The sequence below is a fragment of the Tamandua tetradactyla genome, chromosome 6 (genome assembly GCF_023851605.1).
Source record: "Tamandua tetradactyla isolate mTamTet1 chromosome 6, mTamTet1.pri, whole genome shotgun sequence".
Taxonomy (NCBI): Eukaryota; Metazoa; Chordata; class Mammalia; order Pilosa; family Myrmecophagidae; genus Tamandua; species Tamandua tetradactyla.
Window position 1 is genome coordinate 81,591,236 of NC_135332.1, and position 17,412 is coordinate 81,608,647.

General features: G+C 42.4%; 1 protein-coding gene and 2 pseudogenes across 4 annotated transcripts in view; 1 reads left to right on the forward strand and 2 right to left on the reverse strand.

The window, feature by feature from the left end:
• The window catches only part of LOC143688467 (zinc finger protein 7-like), a 32,797-nt gene extending 15,385 nt beyond the window's left edge, over positions 1-17,412 (forward strand). The window contains exons 4-6 of one of the 4 annotated variants that reach the window (XM_077166384.1): positions 5,056-5,181; positions 16,587-16,625; positions 17,202-17,412. In XM_077166384.1, coding sequence (XP_077022499.1) covers positions 5,056-5,181; positions 16,587-16,625; positions 17,202-17,233 — 197 coding nt within the window. In that variant the 3' untranslated portion in view covers positions 17,234-17,412. Of the gene's footprint in view, positions 1-5,055; positions 5,182-9,466; positions 13,063-13,410 lie in introns of those variants that run through there. The other 3 variants (XM_077166383.1, XM_077166385.1, XM_077166382.1) reach the window with 3 other exon arrangements.
• LOC143685682 (serine/threonine-protein kinase PLK3 pseudogene) lies at positions 1,427-3,345 on the reverse strand (annotated as a pseudogene).
• Positions 14,243-16,315, reverse strand: LOC143685683 (ewing's tumor-associated antigen 1 homolog pseudogene; annotated as a pseudogene).

Genomic DNA, 17,412 nt, shown 5'->3' on the forward strand with positions numbered 1-17,412 from the left:
TTGGAACGATTTCTAATTGTTTTGTTAATTCTTTTTTTAATTAATAAAAAAAAAAAAAGAAACATGGCTACTGGCACACAGGTCTACAGTTTCAGGCACTTCCCTCTAGCCTGTCTAATGCACCTTAAACTAAAAAGGGGATATCTATATAATGTGTAAGAATAACCTCCAGGATAACTTCCTGACTCTGTTTGGAATCTCTCAGCCACTGCTACTTTATTTTGTCTTATTTCTCTCTTCTCCCTTTCAGTTGAGAAGTTTTTCTCATTGATATTGAGTCCCAGCTCATTCTAGGATTTCTGTCCCATGTTGCCAGGGAGGTTTACACCCCTAGGAGTCATGTCTCATGTAGATATGGGGAGGACAGTGAGTTTGCTTGCTGTGTTGCCTGAGAGATAGGGCACATCTAAGCAACAATAGAGGTTCTCTGGGGGTGACTCGTAGGCCTAATTTTAAGTAGGCTTAGCCTAGCCTTTGTGGGCTAAGTTTCATATGAACAAACTCCAAGATTGAGAGCTCGGGCTATTGAATGGTTGTCCCCAGTGCTTACGAGAATATCAGGAGTTCTCCAAATGGGGAATTTGAATTTTCCCCCTTTCTCATCATTCCTTCAAGGGGACTTTGCAAATACATTTTTATTCTTTATTCATTGTTCAAATCACTCTGGCTTCCTTTAGTTTTGCCAGTGTTTGCCTCATGTCTTTTGGAGCTCCTTGACGAGTGCATGTTTATGGTTGTTGTGAATTACCACTTTTTTTTAATATATAGTGTCCTTCCTTTTCTCTTATGACATCTTTGCATATTAAGTATTTTGTCTGATATTAATATAGCAACCCCAGCTTTCTTTTAGTTATTACTTGCATGGAATATATTTTTCTATCCTGTCGCTTTCAACCTATTGTATCTTTGGGTCTCAGATAAATCTTGTAAGCACAATGTAGATGGATCATATTTTTAAATACAATTTGCCAGTCTGTGACTTTTGATTGGATCAATTGAAGGTTTAATCCATTAACATTCAGAACTATTACTCTAAAGGCAGTTCTTGATTCAGCCATCTTCTTTGTGCTTTTTGTAGGGTTTCCTTGTTTTGTTGCAAAACAGTTCATTATCCCATGAAGAGGTCCTCCCTGGAGCTCACATCCCAATAAATAAATGTCTGTCAGTAAATAAAAGTAATCCATATATGCTGCGACCTGAGCTCGAGGCTAAGGCCCAGGCTTACCTTGGAAAAGGGTGGGAGGCAATGAGGACAGGCTTCCTCCAATCCCGGTAAACCTGGTCCCTCATTCCCTGGGGAAGTCAGCCCAAGCCACAGTAAGGAACCAAAAGGAGAGAGAGGGCCACCAAGTCAAGGACGAGGGCCACACAGGCACAGGCCTCAGGCCTGAGGGGTTGGGTTAGGGCCTTTTCTGCAGGACAGGGTCTAGACAGGACTGTGATCCCTGAGCAGGTACAGAGCATAGTGAATCCACTACCTAGGTCTGGGGAGCAGCCCAGCTGCTGGAGGTGAGTTGGAAGGTTAAGTACAATCACTGTGATTATGGACCACAGAAATCACAAGCAGGAGCTCCCAGTCGCTGAGAATCAGCTTGGTGTGGTCTCCACAGAAGTCCACCTGGACAGTGCCATCACTAAACAGCATGAGGAGGGCCTGATTAGTCTTGACCCACTGCAGCTGCAACATGGGGGGAAAGTACTTCCACCTCTTCCACACTGGGTAGTTCTCCACCCTTCATGAGATGCTGCTCCATGTAGGAGGTGAAATAGTACAGGACGCCCAGCTGAGACTGCAGGGCCTGGGGCACAGTGCCCACAGAGAAGTAGTTTGTGCTAGTGGGGTTCTAGTGCACAGTCTTTCTATTGGCTGATAAGGCCATGTGTGTGCCATCATTGAAGAGCACAGCCACATGGCAGCTGCATAGTTGATACCCAAAGCCAAACTTGTTGGAGTAGTCAACCCACTTGCTGACCTACCCTAGAGACTCTGGCTCTGCCCCCAGAGCCAGAGCTAGGTTCTGTTCCACTGGGGGCATGGAAGCCACACAGTTTCTCAAAGCGCAGATGGCTGACTCCACCATTGTGGCCACAGTCAGACCTTCTTCAGATCCATCTCCATTGCTTGCCAGTATATCCCTGGGTGAGCTATCTTGAAGTACAATCTCCACAAGGCTGAGGAGGGCTGGACAAGAAACTGCCAGACCCTCAGGCCTGGCATCCTGATGGCCAGTGACGTCTGCATGACACCAGGCACCAAGCAGAAGACCTCGTTTTGTTCCTCAGAATCGTTCTTATTTTTGTTCTTTTTCCTGCCAAAGAGGCTCTTAGTAACTTTAGCAAAGAGACTCCTAGCCAGGTTGGGGGTGTTAGGTCTGGGACTGTTGACCACCTGGTGACAGGAGGCTGATTGGGAATGTAACCCTTGGTAAAGAAGTCATGGCACTGGATCTGGTCAGTTGACAGGTGGTCTCAGGGTGAGTCCCGCAGGATAGGAGCTGCTGGGCAGGCAGTGAGAAGCTGGCAGGCAGCGTGTAGTGAACCTGCTTGATGTAGTCGTACGTCTCCTTCAGGTCAGCTGTCTTGAAAGGGGGACTCCCACATGGCAGCATGTACATGACACAGCCTAGTGACCACTCATCTGCCTTGGAGCCATGACCCTGCCTTAGCAGCACTTTTGGAGCCACATAGTTGGGAGTGCTACAGATGGTCTCTTCCTTTGCTCCGGAAGCTCCAATCTGAGATACCAGTCCATATCCCCTTCCTTGAGCTCCATGTAGTTGTTTATGAAAAAATTTCCCAGCTTGAGGTCCCTGTGCAAGATGCCTTGCTGGTTCAGGTACTTGAGGCCAGAAAGTGTCAACTGCAGGTTGTATTGAACTTCTGGCTCCAAAAGTGTGTCCTGGGCCTTCCAGATGTGGGCCAGGGACTTCTGGTTGCAGAGCTCCAGGAAAATGGCATCCTCACAGTGGTGCGAGAAATGCACAACGTGACGGTGCTGAAGGTCTTGGTGCAGTTCAGTCGTTTGGATCTTCTTGTACTGATGAGGCTTGGCAACACGGCTCTGCGGTATAACTTTGACCGCATTGCTCACCTGGTCTCTCTTTCAGTGACCTTGTAGCAGTGGGCAAAACCCCCCTTGCCCAGTAGTTGGCCTTGGAAGTAGGCATGGTTGCTGCGTTGGTCTATGATAAGGCACCCAGGGTCTGATGCCGGTGGCCCGGCCAGCACCTCCAGCTCCAGTCTGGGCGTGGCACTCCAAGGTGGCCTGGGCCATGCCGGGGGCACAGGCAGAGCGGCCACACATGGAAAGGGGCTTGGGGACAGAAAGCCGGTGGCGGGCTCCATGTGGGCAGCACATCTCAACATCATCGTGGCTTGTTCTTGGTTCCATCTCTCCTGGGCAGCGAGTGGCACTGCCTGGATTTGCTATGCTGCTGTCCTTTGGTTTTTATTTGTCAGGTTCATTTGTTTTTTCTCTCTCTCTTTTTCCTTTATGTTACCCTTACTAATACTTTTCAATTCTGTATGCTTCTCCAGACTTCTCTCTTCTTTTTTTTTTTTTTTCCAGACAACAGAACTCCCTTTAGTATTTCTTGCAGGACAATTCTTTCTCTCTTTTAACTTTTTATTTTGAGCTAATTTTAAACTCACAGATAAGTAACAGAGAGCTTGGTGCACCCCTCACCCAACTTTCCTGAATATCAACAGCCTATGTAACCATGGTACAATGATTAAAACTAGGAAATTAACATTGGTAAGATACTATTAACTAAACTATAAACCTCATTTGTTTTACTATTAACTAAACTATAAACCTCATTTGAACCTCACCAGTTTTTCCACTCATACCCTGTATTCTCTTTCAGGATCTGTCTAAGGTTCCACATTGCATTTAGCAGTTATTTCTCCTTCACTTTTGAAAAACAGCTTTGCTGGATAAAAAATTGGGGGCTGGCAGTTTTTCTTTTTCAGAATCTTAAATACATCATACCAGTGCCTCTTGCCTCCATGATACCCAACAAGTAGTCAGCGCTTACTCTTATGTGGCTTCCCTTGTATGTGAAATCACTTTTCTCTTGCTGTTCTCGGGACTCTCTCCTTCTCTTCAGCACTTGATAGTCTGATTAGCATGTGTCTTAGATTAAGTCTGTTTGAACTTAACTCTACTTTTGGAGTTCATTGGGCTTCTTTGATTTGTATATTTATGTCTTTTATAAAGGTTGGGAAGTTTTCCCCAATTATCTCCTCAAATAATCTTCCTAGTCCTTTATTCTTCTCTTCTTCTTCTAGGATACCAGGGATTTTTATATTTGTGTACTTTGTGTTGGCAACCATTTCCAAGATCCAATTAAAATTTTTCTATCTTTTCACCATTTATTCTTTTGTGCATTTAAATTCAGTTGCTTTGCCCTCTAGTTTGCTTATTCTGTCTTCTGCCTCCACAAGTCTGCTATTGTGTGTCTCTAGTATACTTTTAAATTTGATCTATGATATATTTCATTTTTGTAGTATCTGCTGTTTTTATGTATATTCTTTCAAATTCTTCTTTTGCTCTTCTGGTGTCTTCCTAATATCCTTTTTCTCTTTAGCCATCTCACATTAATTTATTTTTGTGGTTATTTTTGTCATGGCTTTAATCACCCCTTCCTCTTAGAGTGTTCCTGCTCCTATACTGAGGTGGCAGCACTGTCAGCTGAGTGAAGCTGGCAGTGTGCCTGGCCTTCTTCTCTAGCCCCCCAGACCCCATTGTTAAAACTCTGCCTATTCTCTGCAGACTCGTTTGGTGTCAGGACCCTTGGGGTAGTAGCCCTGCCTTGGACAGGAAGGGCTCGGGGTGTAGTTGTCTCTCACTTTCCAGCCTCGGGGGCTGGACCAATTTGGACAGAGAGGGGGTAATTGTATGCCCCCCGTACCCAGATCTCCACCCTTTTCTCCCTTCAGAGGTTCTGCCTGTGCCCCCAGCAGCCCCCTGCCCCTTTACACCCCGAACCAGTGGGGAGGTTGAGCACTGTGTTGTACTCCCCTATGCCATTATGCTGTCTCCTTCTCTGCCAGCCCCCACAACAGGATTCTTGGTCTTCAAGCCTGAGCTGATATCCCGGCTAGAGCAGGGGCAGGAGCCATGGGTTCTTGACCTGCAGGGAGCAGAATGGAGAGAGGTGGCAAGGACCTCCCAGACAGGTGAGTCTCAGGCCTGGAGGCTTTCAAGACATCCCAGTGCAGACCCCACCAGATAGGAGAGGATGAGGAGTGGTTGAGGTAAACTACATCTAAGCAGCCAGTGCTTCAGTGCTCCTGAAGGCAGGGCTATGTAAGGAGGTGCTGCTTTGCAGCAGTGGGAGACTGGAAGCCAGCCTTGGTGGCTGATACCAGTGGCCACGTTAGGGTCTCAGGCTGGGCTGCCAGATATATCATCAAGGAGGCAGCAGCAGACCTGCTGGAGGAACAGAGCAGTTGTAGGACTTTGAGATTAATTAGAGAAAAGCAGGGACCCACAGCACCTGTGTATTTTGGCGAAGATGGAATTCATTTTTTGAAATCATACCATGTTTTCTTTGAGCTTTCACTTCTACTCATACTCTGTACTCATCCATGTGAGGCATACAAACTTGGCTCTTTTCAGCCTTTCCTTAGGCAGCCATACCCCTGAGACAATCCCCACACCCAGGAGTTTACTTCAGAACTTCTTTGGACCCTAGTTGATCCCAGACTCTCAGATAAAGCTCCAGGGGCATTAGCTGCTCCATGGCAGTGGCCTATGCTTGGCCCCTGTCAGAGATGGAGTTGCCTCCTGTCCTGTCCAAGTGCTCTGCTCTGAGGCCTCCGTGGCAGACACGTATTGCCCAGATTGAGCTCTGAGAGGACAGTGAGATGGGTTTGTACCCATCACAGCAGCAGAAAGGAGCTCTTCTCTCCTCTGGCTGCCTACTGAAACAGGCATAGCACACTGTAGTCTTGTACGGCCATCTGGAAGTGTAGCAGGTAAATCCAGAATTGTGAAAAGTAAGGGCTGTGCTCTCCTCTCCATACACACATCTCCGTGTGGCTTGGCAGGGCCCAGAGGGGATCCTAAAAACTCTGCTGATTCTGCTGTAGCCTCTTCACACATGGACCCCTTGTTTGCAGTGTAGATGTCACAGTTAGCCAGTAAAGGCTGGGTCTAATGTGAAGAGGAGAGGGTTGAGAGCCTCAACTCACACAGGAACTTAGACCACAGCCTCACCTGGCCAGGCCTTACTGGCTTGGTCCCTGCTACCTTCTCTACTGTCTTCCTGTTCAGACTCACTTTTAATCCTTTCTGGGAAGAAGGTAAAGCAGTAAGGGATCCAGTCCACATGAAATATTTGTAAGGTTGAAGGTTTATTGCTAGAGAGAAAGTAACAGAGTGATAGCAAGGGGAGAGCAGGCAGGGGAGAGCCAGGGAAACCTGCCAGTGAAAGGAGAGTGCCTCAAACTCTCTTTCTGACACCTTGTGGTTTAAAAGGAAAAAACGTGCCAAGAGGTGTAGGGGGTGATGTGTGGCTGCAGGCATTACTGAGAGATATCAGGCTAGTGCAGATCATGACTTCATGCTTGGTTTGATCATAGTTTGGCCTCTGGCGGGTGAGGTGTTGGCCTGTTCATCTCATCTGTCTTGCTGGCACAGCAAGTCCTGTCAGAGAAGCTGCTGAGGGAGAGAAACCAAAGGGGCCCCCATGCCACAGAATCCATTTTGTATGTCAAGTTTTATTTTCTGAGACCTGACATTCCTGCCTTTTACTTTAATAAAATTGACCAGAGCTGGGTAGGTTTACAGGATGCCTTAGCTCAGCTCGAGACAATTTTTGGAGGAAACAGGGACATTATATTCTCTTTTTGGCTACTTCCTGCTGTGTCCAGGCAAAGTTGCAGGAGGAAGTTGCTTCCAGTTGAGCCGGGGCATTATTAATTGGGTTTGGGGGTTTCTTCTGCTCATACTGGCTGATAGAGATGTTTTTGCTGCAACTGGAGTAGATTTTCAAGTTTCTGTTGTAGCAGGAGTGTGTTTTCAGAATTTTGCTCATTGGTCATGGCTGCTGTTGACCTGTGAACAAACTTAGACATCGTAAGAGGCAGGGGTTTAGGGGAAAAATTAATAGGAGGTTAGTTAAGGAGGAGTGAGTTGTTAATAAGATCCACTAAGGGATCCAGTCCGCATGAAAGTTTTGCAAAGATTGAAGGGAAATTTTTAAATCTCCCTTCAACCCATTGCACTGTTGCAGTCCAGCTTAGTTGGCAAAATTTTAAGATACTCATTGGGTTTATATGCAAGAAGTGGTACCTGATGATAAAGCGGTAGTGTATGATGTTTTTCTGCAGTGTTGACCTATAACTGTTGTCTACCATCCCCAGGGCTCATAATATAGAGCAAAGTATATGCTAATATAAACCAGAATGTGTGGGGAAAAAAATTAAATGCCCAGATACATCATTTGTACTTGACTGGTATAGAAAATGAAACTGCAAGTGCATATATCCATGGAAATAGATCAGTTGAGCCATGTTGGTCCAGAGTTGTAGAGGACAGGCCAGGTCTGCAGTGGTTCCCTCATTATAATCTTGCCTACCTTCAAAAACCCTCAGTGGGTGGTTCCTTGTATGCCTGGAAGAGACATACAGTCTGCCTTTGTTTTGTGTCAAGGACATGTGCCCCTTCTCTGAAGGAAAACCACTTCCAAAATGAGAGTTTTTTTTTTTTTTTTTTTAATAATGGGCTCCAAAAGAGAAATGAGAACCTTGAGTTTAGATCGCAGGCCCCCAAGGGTCCACCATGTCAGGGAAACTGGCCAGAGCCAGGCCTGAGCAGTGGGATTGTCCTCAGTAAGTATGGACAGGGTATGGACTGCTACTCTGTTGGGGGAAAGAAGGGTGTGAGAGTATGTGAGCTGAGGGCAGACAACCTCAAGGACTGTGGAGAGCCAGTCATGTGTGGAAGTCTAGCAGCAAAGAAGCAGGTTTGGAACTGGTTCAATGCCAAGAGAGTTGATGGCCATTGAAGATACCTTACTGAGAGGACCAGATGGTGATGCTGGCAAGGTATTGTGTGGGAAAGGTGACCAGCTCTGGCTTCAACACCTTTCTTAGGAGGTGACAATTTAAAATCCTAATTTAAGCATCTTCTAGGGACAGGCAACCAGGGTAAGGAATAAATTTCATAGTAGTCTAGTGGATCTGTGACTTCCTAGTACTTCAGTCAGCAGTGCTTTGGGCTGCAAGCTACTTGACCGCACAAAGGTTTTTCTTCCTTTCATAACAGAAGGTCTGAGCTGACATAAGTTTGGGAGCTAGACAGATCTGGGTTCTGACTGATTCCTTCCTTAGCTGTATGACTGTGGTCAAGGTGCTTAACTTCTTTGAGCCACATTCTTTTACCTGTGTAATGGAAATACTATTACTGACCTCACTGGGATGTTGTAAAGGCTGAGACATACCCAGAAACTGTTCTTGTACGTAAAAGATATTTAGTAAATGATAGCTTCTTTCCTCATGAAGAAACATTCCAGGATGGAAACGTAGATTGCAAGTCACTTGAGACTTAACCATTGAAGTTTAGGAATAAGCCATGGTCCATGAGAGATTGATGCTCTTGTAACTAGGCTCCTGCATTTCACTGTAGGGATGGAGTTGAGCAGGTGTTTAGCAGAGATGGTCTCTGAGGTTGCAGAGTAAGAAAGAAGCTGACATTAATTTGAAGTGAGTTCAGCAGGAAAGTGGATGGCAGGAAGGCCTCATGGCGAACAGGAGCAGGTAGGAGCAGGTAGAAGCAAGCAGACCTCTCCAGAAACTTGCAGACTAAAGGAAGTCAGTGTGGTTTAGTGTGGTGTGGCTACTTGGAAGCTGAGGGGCAAGCTACTGAGGGGTGTAATCAGTTATGAGTTGGGAAAGAGTAGCTCTTAGAGGCAGCTAGAAAGGAAGCAAAGAGTTCAGTTGTTGGGTCCTGGTGAATAGCTATTACGAGGGCTGTTCAGATGGGGTTCACACCAAGTGCCTTGCTGTTTTTTTGGCATAACCCTTAGTCTCTCTGCAGCTATTCATCATCCTCCATCTTTTTCATTACCTACTCATTCCCTCCTTTCCTTTTTATTCTCCACTCCATCTGGAACCTCTCACTTCCTTTGGATGCTTGGACCTCTGACTTCCTTAACCTAATCCTTCCTCTTCACAGACCTTCCATCCTCCTTAGACCTACTTTGGCTGTTCTCACTTTGCTTTCATTATTGGGTTCTCCTCACTTGAGCATTCTGCATCGTACCCAGTGAGCACAGGCATTGATTTCTTATAGTGTTGTTTCTACATGGGTATAGTATAGTGCTTGATACAACTTTTCCTGGAAGGAGACCACAGTTCCCCCTGTGGCTGTCCACCCCTCTCCCTACCCCACTCTGGTAGTCTTTTTCTTTTCCCTGAGCACAGAGAAGAAGGAGTAATTCTATTTTGTTTATTTCAGTTTCTGTTATTCAGACTGATAATGAACAGACCTGTGAGGACATGAATATTTTACAATCAGAATTACATGGAATGATGATCAAACTCCCCCAACAGGATTTTCTACAGAGTTCTGGCTTTGGAGACACTGTTGAGTCTGATGTCTGGTCAGACAGTAATCAGAGCAGTTCTCCTGGGCTGAAAGTGATGAACTCCCTCTTTCAGAAAAACTGTTTAATTAAAGGGACTATGGCTCATAAGAAAACGTTTACCATGGAGAACTCCCAGAAGTGTAATGAAGTGGGAACAAATGGCAACCTGGATTGCAAATTTAGTGAAAATCAGAGGGATTCTACAGACGAGACATTCGTAAACTGTGATATGTGTGGTAGAAGTTTCAGACCCACTTCACACATTGCTGTGCATTGGAAAATTAATACGCAAAAGAAACCTAACCAATGTCAAGATTGCCAAAAAAATATATCTCATTGCTTACAGGGGAAACTTCATACTAATTGCCGTGGAGATAAACCATATGAATGTGAAGAATGTGGGAAAGTCTTCAGGTTATGCTCACAGCTAAATCAGCATCAGAGAATCCACACTGGAGAGAAACCATTTAAATGCATTGAGTGTGGAAAAGCCTTCCACCTGAGCTCAAAACTTACTCAGCATGAAAGAATTCATACTGGAGAGAAGCCCTACAGGTGTGAGGAATGTGGAAAAGCCTTTGGTCAGAGCTCAAGCCTCATCAACCATCAGATAATCCATACAGGGGAGAGGCCCTATGGTTGTCATGAGTGTGGGAAAGCCTTCATTCAGCAGTCACAGCTTAATAGACATCAGCGAACTCACAGTGGAGACAGACCCTATACCTGTAAGGAATGTGGAAAGGCCTTCAGCCAGAGCTCAACTCTAGCTCAACATCAGAGAATTCATAATGGGGAGAAATCTCAAATCTCAAGAACTTCACATAGTCCAAACCTTGTTACACATCAAAGAATCCATGCTATGGAAAAGCCATTTAAATGTGATGTGTGTGGGAAAGCTTTTAGATGGAGCTGCCGCCTTAGTCAACATCAGTTCATTCACACTGGAGAGAAACCTTATAAATGTAACAAATGTACAAAAGCCTTTAGTTGTAGCTCACAGCTTATTCGCCATCAAAGAATTCACACTGGAGAAATACCATTTAAATGTGATGAGTGTGGGAAAGGCTTTGTCCAGCGCTCATACCTTATTCAGCATCAGAGAATTCACACTGGAGAGAAACCTTATTCATGTAATGTCTGTGGAAAAGCCTTTAGTCAGAGCTCCAACCTCATTTGTCATCAGAGAATTCATAAGGAAGAGAAACTTTATGAATGTCTCGAATGTGAGAAAGCCTTCAGTATGAGTAAACAACTTACAGTACATCAAAGAATTCACACCGGAGAGAAACCCTATAAATGTAGTGAATCTGGGAACACTTTCAGCCAGAGCTCAACTCTAGCTCAACATCAGAGAATGCAGATAGGGAAGAAATCTCAAATCTCAAGAACTTCAGATAGTCCAAACCTTGTCATACATCAAAGAATCCATACTGTAGAAAAACCATTTAAGTGTGATGTGTGTGGGAAAGCTTTTCAATGGAGCTGTCGCCTTAATCAACATCAGTTAATTCACACTGGAGAGAAACCTTATAAATGTAACAAATGTACAAAGGCCTTTGGTTGTAGCTCACAGCTTATTCTCCATCAAATAATTCACACTGGAGAAAAACCATTTAAATGTGATGAGTGTGGAAAAGGCTTTGTCCAGCGTTCACATCTTATTGAGCATCAGAGAATTCACACTGGAGAGAAACCTTATTCTTGTAATGACTGTGGAAAAGCCTTTCGACGTAGCTCCAGCCTCATTTGCCATCAGAGAATTCATAAGGGAGAGAAACCCTACGAATGCCTCAAATGTGGGAAAGCCTTCAGTATGAGTACAAAACTTAAAATACATCAAAGGATTCACACCAAAGAGAGACCCTATAAATGTAATGAATGTGGGAAGGCTTTCAGCCAGAGCTCAACTCTAGCTAAACATCAGATAATGCATAATGGGGAGAAATCTCAAATCTCAAGAATTTCAGATAGTCCGAACCCTGCTGCACATCAAAGAATCCATGCTGTAGAAAAACCATTTAAATGTGATGTGTGTGGGAAAGCTTTTAGATGGAGCTGCCGCCTTAGTCAACATCAGTTCATTCACACTGGAGAGAAACCTTATAAATGTAACAAATGTACTAAAGCATTTAGTTGTAGCTCACAGCTTGTTCGCCATCAAAGAACTCACACTGGAGAAATACCATTTAAATGTAATGAGTGTGGGAAAGGCTTTGTCCAGCGCTCATACCTCATTCAGCATCAGAAAATTCACACTGGAGAGAAACCTTATTCATATAATGACTGTGGGAAAGCCTTTAGTCAGAACTCCAGCCTCGTTTGCCATCAGAGAATTCATAAGGGAGAGAAACCCTATGAATGCTTCGAATGTGGGAAAGCCTTCAGTATAAGTACACAACTTACAATACATCAAAGGATTCATACCGGAGAGAGACCCTATAAATGTAATGAATGTGGGAACACTTTCAGCCAGAGCTCAAGTCTAGCGCAACATCAGAAAATGCATGAAGTGGAGAAATCTCAAATATCAAGAATTTCAGATAGTCCAAACCTTGCTGCACATCAAAGAATCCATGCTGTAGAAAAACCATTTAAATGTGATGTGTGTGGGAAAGCTTTTAGATGGAGTTGTCGCCTTAGTGAACATCAGTTAATTCACACTGGAGAGAAACCTTATAAATGTAACAAATGTACAAAAACCTTTGGTTATAGCTCACAGCTTATTCTCCATCAAAGAACTCACACTGGAGAAAAACCGTTTAAATGTGACGAGTGTGGGAAATGCTTTGTCCAGCGCTCACATCTTATTGAGCATCACAGAATTCACACTGGAGAGAAACCTTATTCGTGTAATGACTGTGGAAAAGCCTTTAGACAGTGCTCCAGCTTCATTTGCCATCAGAGAATTCATAAGGGAGAGAAACCCTATGAATGCCTCGAATGTGGGAAAGCCTTCAGTATGAGTAAACAACTTACAGTACATCAAAGGATTCACACTGGAGAGAGACCTTATAAATGTAATGAATGTGGGAAAGCATTCAGTCAGAATTCAACTCTTTACCAACACAAGTTCATTCATGCTGGAGTGAAACCCTATGAATGTATTGAATGTGGGAAAGCATTTAGTCGGAGTTCATATCTTATTGAACACCAGAGAATTCACACAAGAGCCCAGTAGTATTATGACTATGGTAACACCCTGGAAGGGTCAACCTTTGTGAGCCATAAATAGGTTAATACTGTGGGTGGGCCATGGTGGCTCAGCAGGTAAGAATGCTTACCTGCCATGCCCAAGGACCCAGGTTCAATTCCTGGTGCCTGCCCATGTAATAAAAAAAAAATAGGTTAATACTGTAAGGAAACTGCATAAATGTAATGAATGTGAGAAAATATTTAGGTTACACTCACATCTAATACTTAAGAAAATTCACACCAGAGAGAAACCATATAAATGTAATGAATGTGGGAATGCTTTTAACCAGAGTTTAAGACTTACTCAACATCAGGAAATCCACATGGAATAGACTGAGTACATTTATTTAAAATTTGGGAATAATTATATTAAGTATCATCATAATACTTAAAAGCATTACTTTATATAATTCTATTACATTATTACTAACTATATTATTAAGCAGTCCTTAATGTGTTTTTAATTGTGTTTTTAAGTTTTATACTATAAAATAACTGTTTCCTCAAATAAGTTATTTTATACAGTAATATTCTGAAGCAAATGGTGTAATTTTCTAGGTATCCAAAGAAATCATTCTAATCCCGATGGTTTTTTTTTTTTTTTTACTTTTTGCATGGGCAGGCACCAGGAATCAAACCCAGGTCTCTGACATGGCAGGTGAGAACTCTGTGTACTGAGCCAATTGTGGCCTACCCTAATCCCAGCAGTTTTAGCCTGCCTTGTGACTTTAAGAATAACAGTACTAATTTTTCTTATCTATACAACAAAGAAGGTGGGCCAGATGATTTCTGAAGTTTCTGCCAACTCCACATATTAATGATGATGCTACATTACTTATATAACCAGTCCAATCCACTACTTCCTTCTTTTCTAAACTAGACTTCTTCAATAAGTGTTGTCCCACAAAATTTTCAAATGTATCTTGTTTCAGAAATAATAAATTCAATTCATTTCAGACTATGAATTGAAAATAATTTCCTTATAAATTTGTTGTAGTTCTTTATTTCCTACCAGTCATGTTCCTAGGAATATGGAAATAGTAATTAAAATTCAAAAATGCTTAAAAACCTGAAGCAACAGTTATTGAAAGTAAAATTATAAAAAGTGGACCATATTCCTAGTTTTGTATTAGGCAAAGATTTAGTATGATAAACAGTACCTACTTTTTGATGATTCTCTGCGATCATAATACTTAAAGTTATTACTTTCCTTTATAGAATTTTATTACATAATTGCTAACTTTTCCTGAATTTCAATTACTTTCATATACACCTGTAAAAAAAAGTTCCATTTACCATTGCAAATCCTGATTTATTAAATAACAAGTAGAAGTCCATGCTTTATAAGTCAACATTAAATTTCTCATAGAGAAATCAAGAAAAAAGAAATTTCTATCATGGATAGTTATCAACAGGCTTTGTGAAGTCTTGAAACCATTATTTTGTCAAAGAAATTAGGTTAAGTGGTAGCCACATTTACAGATGATGGTTGTGCTTTGACCATTCTTCAGACCAGTGCTTCTTACCTCTTTGAATTTTTTCGGAAGAATACCTTCAATTTTCCTCTTCCTTATAAGTTTGGAAGGAAAAGTAGATAATAGCAGATTGGAAAATAACTTCATAATTGCTTGGTAATATTCTTTTGAAGGTTGTTTTAAATATTCAGAAAGTTTCATTAAAGACTGTTGTCGAACAGCTCCCCAAGTACTGGATTCACAGATAGAGTTTATTTTTCCCTTAAACCCTGTGTTTTGGTATCAGATACACCTCCTGTTATGCAGTTTTGATTAAACTGAGAAAGAGTCTGAGAATCTTTCATCTTTGTGAATGTATACTTTGAAATTTTAATTTTGCTGCAATTTCTCTGAGCTTCATCTGTCTTCCTAGGAGATAGATATTGAGGGACCACTTTTTCTGTATAATTAGTAATTTCTACTCCTATGACCTGAACTCACATTCAAACCTGAACTTCCTGTGAGAACAGACTTGGAACTATTCACTTTTATTGGAACCACTAGAGTTATTCCAGGAGACATGCAGTTCATTTATTTGACAATTTTGAGCTTTTAGAGTACATACTTGGGGAATTTTCTCCTTCATTGATTTATCTATTTGTGAGCTATTTATGAAAGAAGATACTTGTAGTATAGTGCTGTCCAGATGTAAATGCCTTGATTGCAACAACTGGCTTTCTAGTTTAGATCTAGTAAACATGTTTTTAGCACCATGTTTGGAACTATTATTAACCTCAGATATGCTTTCTGTTGTCTTGCCATCCTTCCTAATGTCTTGTTGCTGAGTTAGTCTTTCAACATCATCACATTTGGTATAACAAATCATCATCTACATAATCTGTTTTCCAGGTTTTCTCTAACTGATGATATGCTTTAATAACTTCATTGGAAAATGATGGATCATTCCAATCACCAAAGAAAAGACCTGACTTTGATGGATTAGTCTAATTCAGGTTCTACTTGAAGTTGCAGAACCAAAAGAATCCCTATTGGCAGATGCCTCAGAAGATTGAGTTAAAATAGACTTTTTGTTATTCATTGGCAGATCTTGTGTTCAAAGCAAGTTTCTTTTCAGAAACATTTTCATTTGGAGTAAACTTAGCATGAATATCATCCTTTCCTTTTGTTAGATTAGGTACAACTGCACCATCTTCATATCTGTCTTGAACAACAATTTTATTGAAAGATTTCTCAAATTTCGTTTTAATTCTAGTGGATGGCAATTTGTTTGGCTTATCATTTGGATTTGGTGAAAATCTGTCTTTTCTAGCATCTATTAATTCTCTGTTACGTTCTTTGAAGGAAGATCTTGTAAAATTTTTGTATTACACAGCCTGGCCTTAACTTACTTTTATCATTTTTACTGTTGAAAGTACAGATACCTTTGTGAACAGCGCCTCAGGTTGTTTTAGGAACAGGAAGTTCAGGTATTTCAACATTTTGCATAACAAAAGGTTCATTGTCTAATAGTTTTCCCGTCATCCTCAAAATCACTGGTAGTAAACAGATCACTGTGCTTACTAAAAGCATTTAACTCCTTAGTACAAGAAGTCATACATAATTTTGCTATTATGGGTGTACTTACTTGAAAAGAAAGTGAACTTAGCATTTTATTTTGCTGTTTTTCAGTGACCAAAGTTTCTTTAGTAGTGATTCTTTCCTCTTTCAAACTGCTTTTCTTTCCAAAGATATTATTATTAGTGTTTAAAAAAGCGTCTGGGGTGGTGCAGTGGTGGCTCAGTGGCAGAATTCTTGCTTACCAATGCTGAAGACCTGGGTTCGATTCCCGGTGCCTGGCCATACTTTAAAAAAAAAATAGAGTTTCTTTCCCAGGGCAGGCCACAGTGGCTCAGCAGGCAGAGTTCTTGGGTTTGATTCCCAGTGTCTGCCCATGCGAAAAAACAAAAACATCTGATTGATCTTGGGTTAAGTATCCACTACATTTGGGGTGGAACCATCAAAGGCTTCATCAACATTTTGGTCAAAATGACTTCTGACTGTTCTGCTGATCATTTGTCACAGATATTTTTATTATATTCTTTATTATAGCATCAGTTTTGGGAATTGTATCACATAATGGCTGCATCTGTTTATCATCGTTATGTAAAGTCTGTTTCTGAACTTGTTTGGATAAAATAATGATTTCTGTTGTGCCCTTGAATAACTTCTAGCTCTTCCATATTTTTATTAAATTGCTTAGCCAGCTTCATAAGCTCTTCTTCTTGATTTTGTGTTTTTAGCTTTGTGCACCTGAATTTTGCTCTTGATTTTTCTTTTGCTACAGTGGGAGTACCAGGAATAGCAGATGCACCATTCTACATGCCTGCCGCTGATAGCTTCAGCCGGGCCGCGCGACCGGTACACTGGGTGGGTTTGGGGCGAGCTCGCAGGAATTAACCTGGGTAAGCTGGAGCCGGCGCTTTCCCCAGCCGGCGGTCGCGAGAAGTCGTCACTCAGGCCAGATGCGGGTTTTAAGCTTTTATTGTTACACTCCGGGATGGGCCACCCGGGAACCCGAGGAGTCAGACGTCTGGGGTCCGAAGACCCCGGGGCTCGGACGACCCAGAGCGGGGTAAGCGTGGGGCTTAAGTACTCTCGGGGAGGGGTGGAGTTTTGGGCGCACACGTCAGGGGGAGACAGCCAATCACACAAGGCAGGAGGCAGTTGCTAGGCTGAGGGCTTAGGTTAGGTATAGAGGAGTGAAGAGAATAACAGGAAGGCTTGCGGTTTAGTGGTGAGCTATGGAAATGGGCGGTCTACAACAAGAGGGGGAAGGGGGGAACAGAGAGGGGGGTTACAGGTACGGAGGGCAGAGAGTGAATGTAGAGAGGGAGAGAAGGATTAAAAAATTTTAAGTATGGCTAGGCTCCAGTCCCTGAGAAATATGCCACACACATGCCCAGCATAGAATTTGTTGTTTTTTCATCCTGAGGAGCAATACTATTAAAATATGTGAAATCTCATCATCATCTGCAGTGTATATCAGTTTTTTGCTTCCTTTACCTAATTGTTTTGTCATTAGAGAATTTTGATCACAAAAGATATCATTCTGTCCATCAAGATCATTAGAACCGAAGGTACAAGAGAATAAATCCATTTTCAGCACTCTC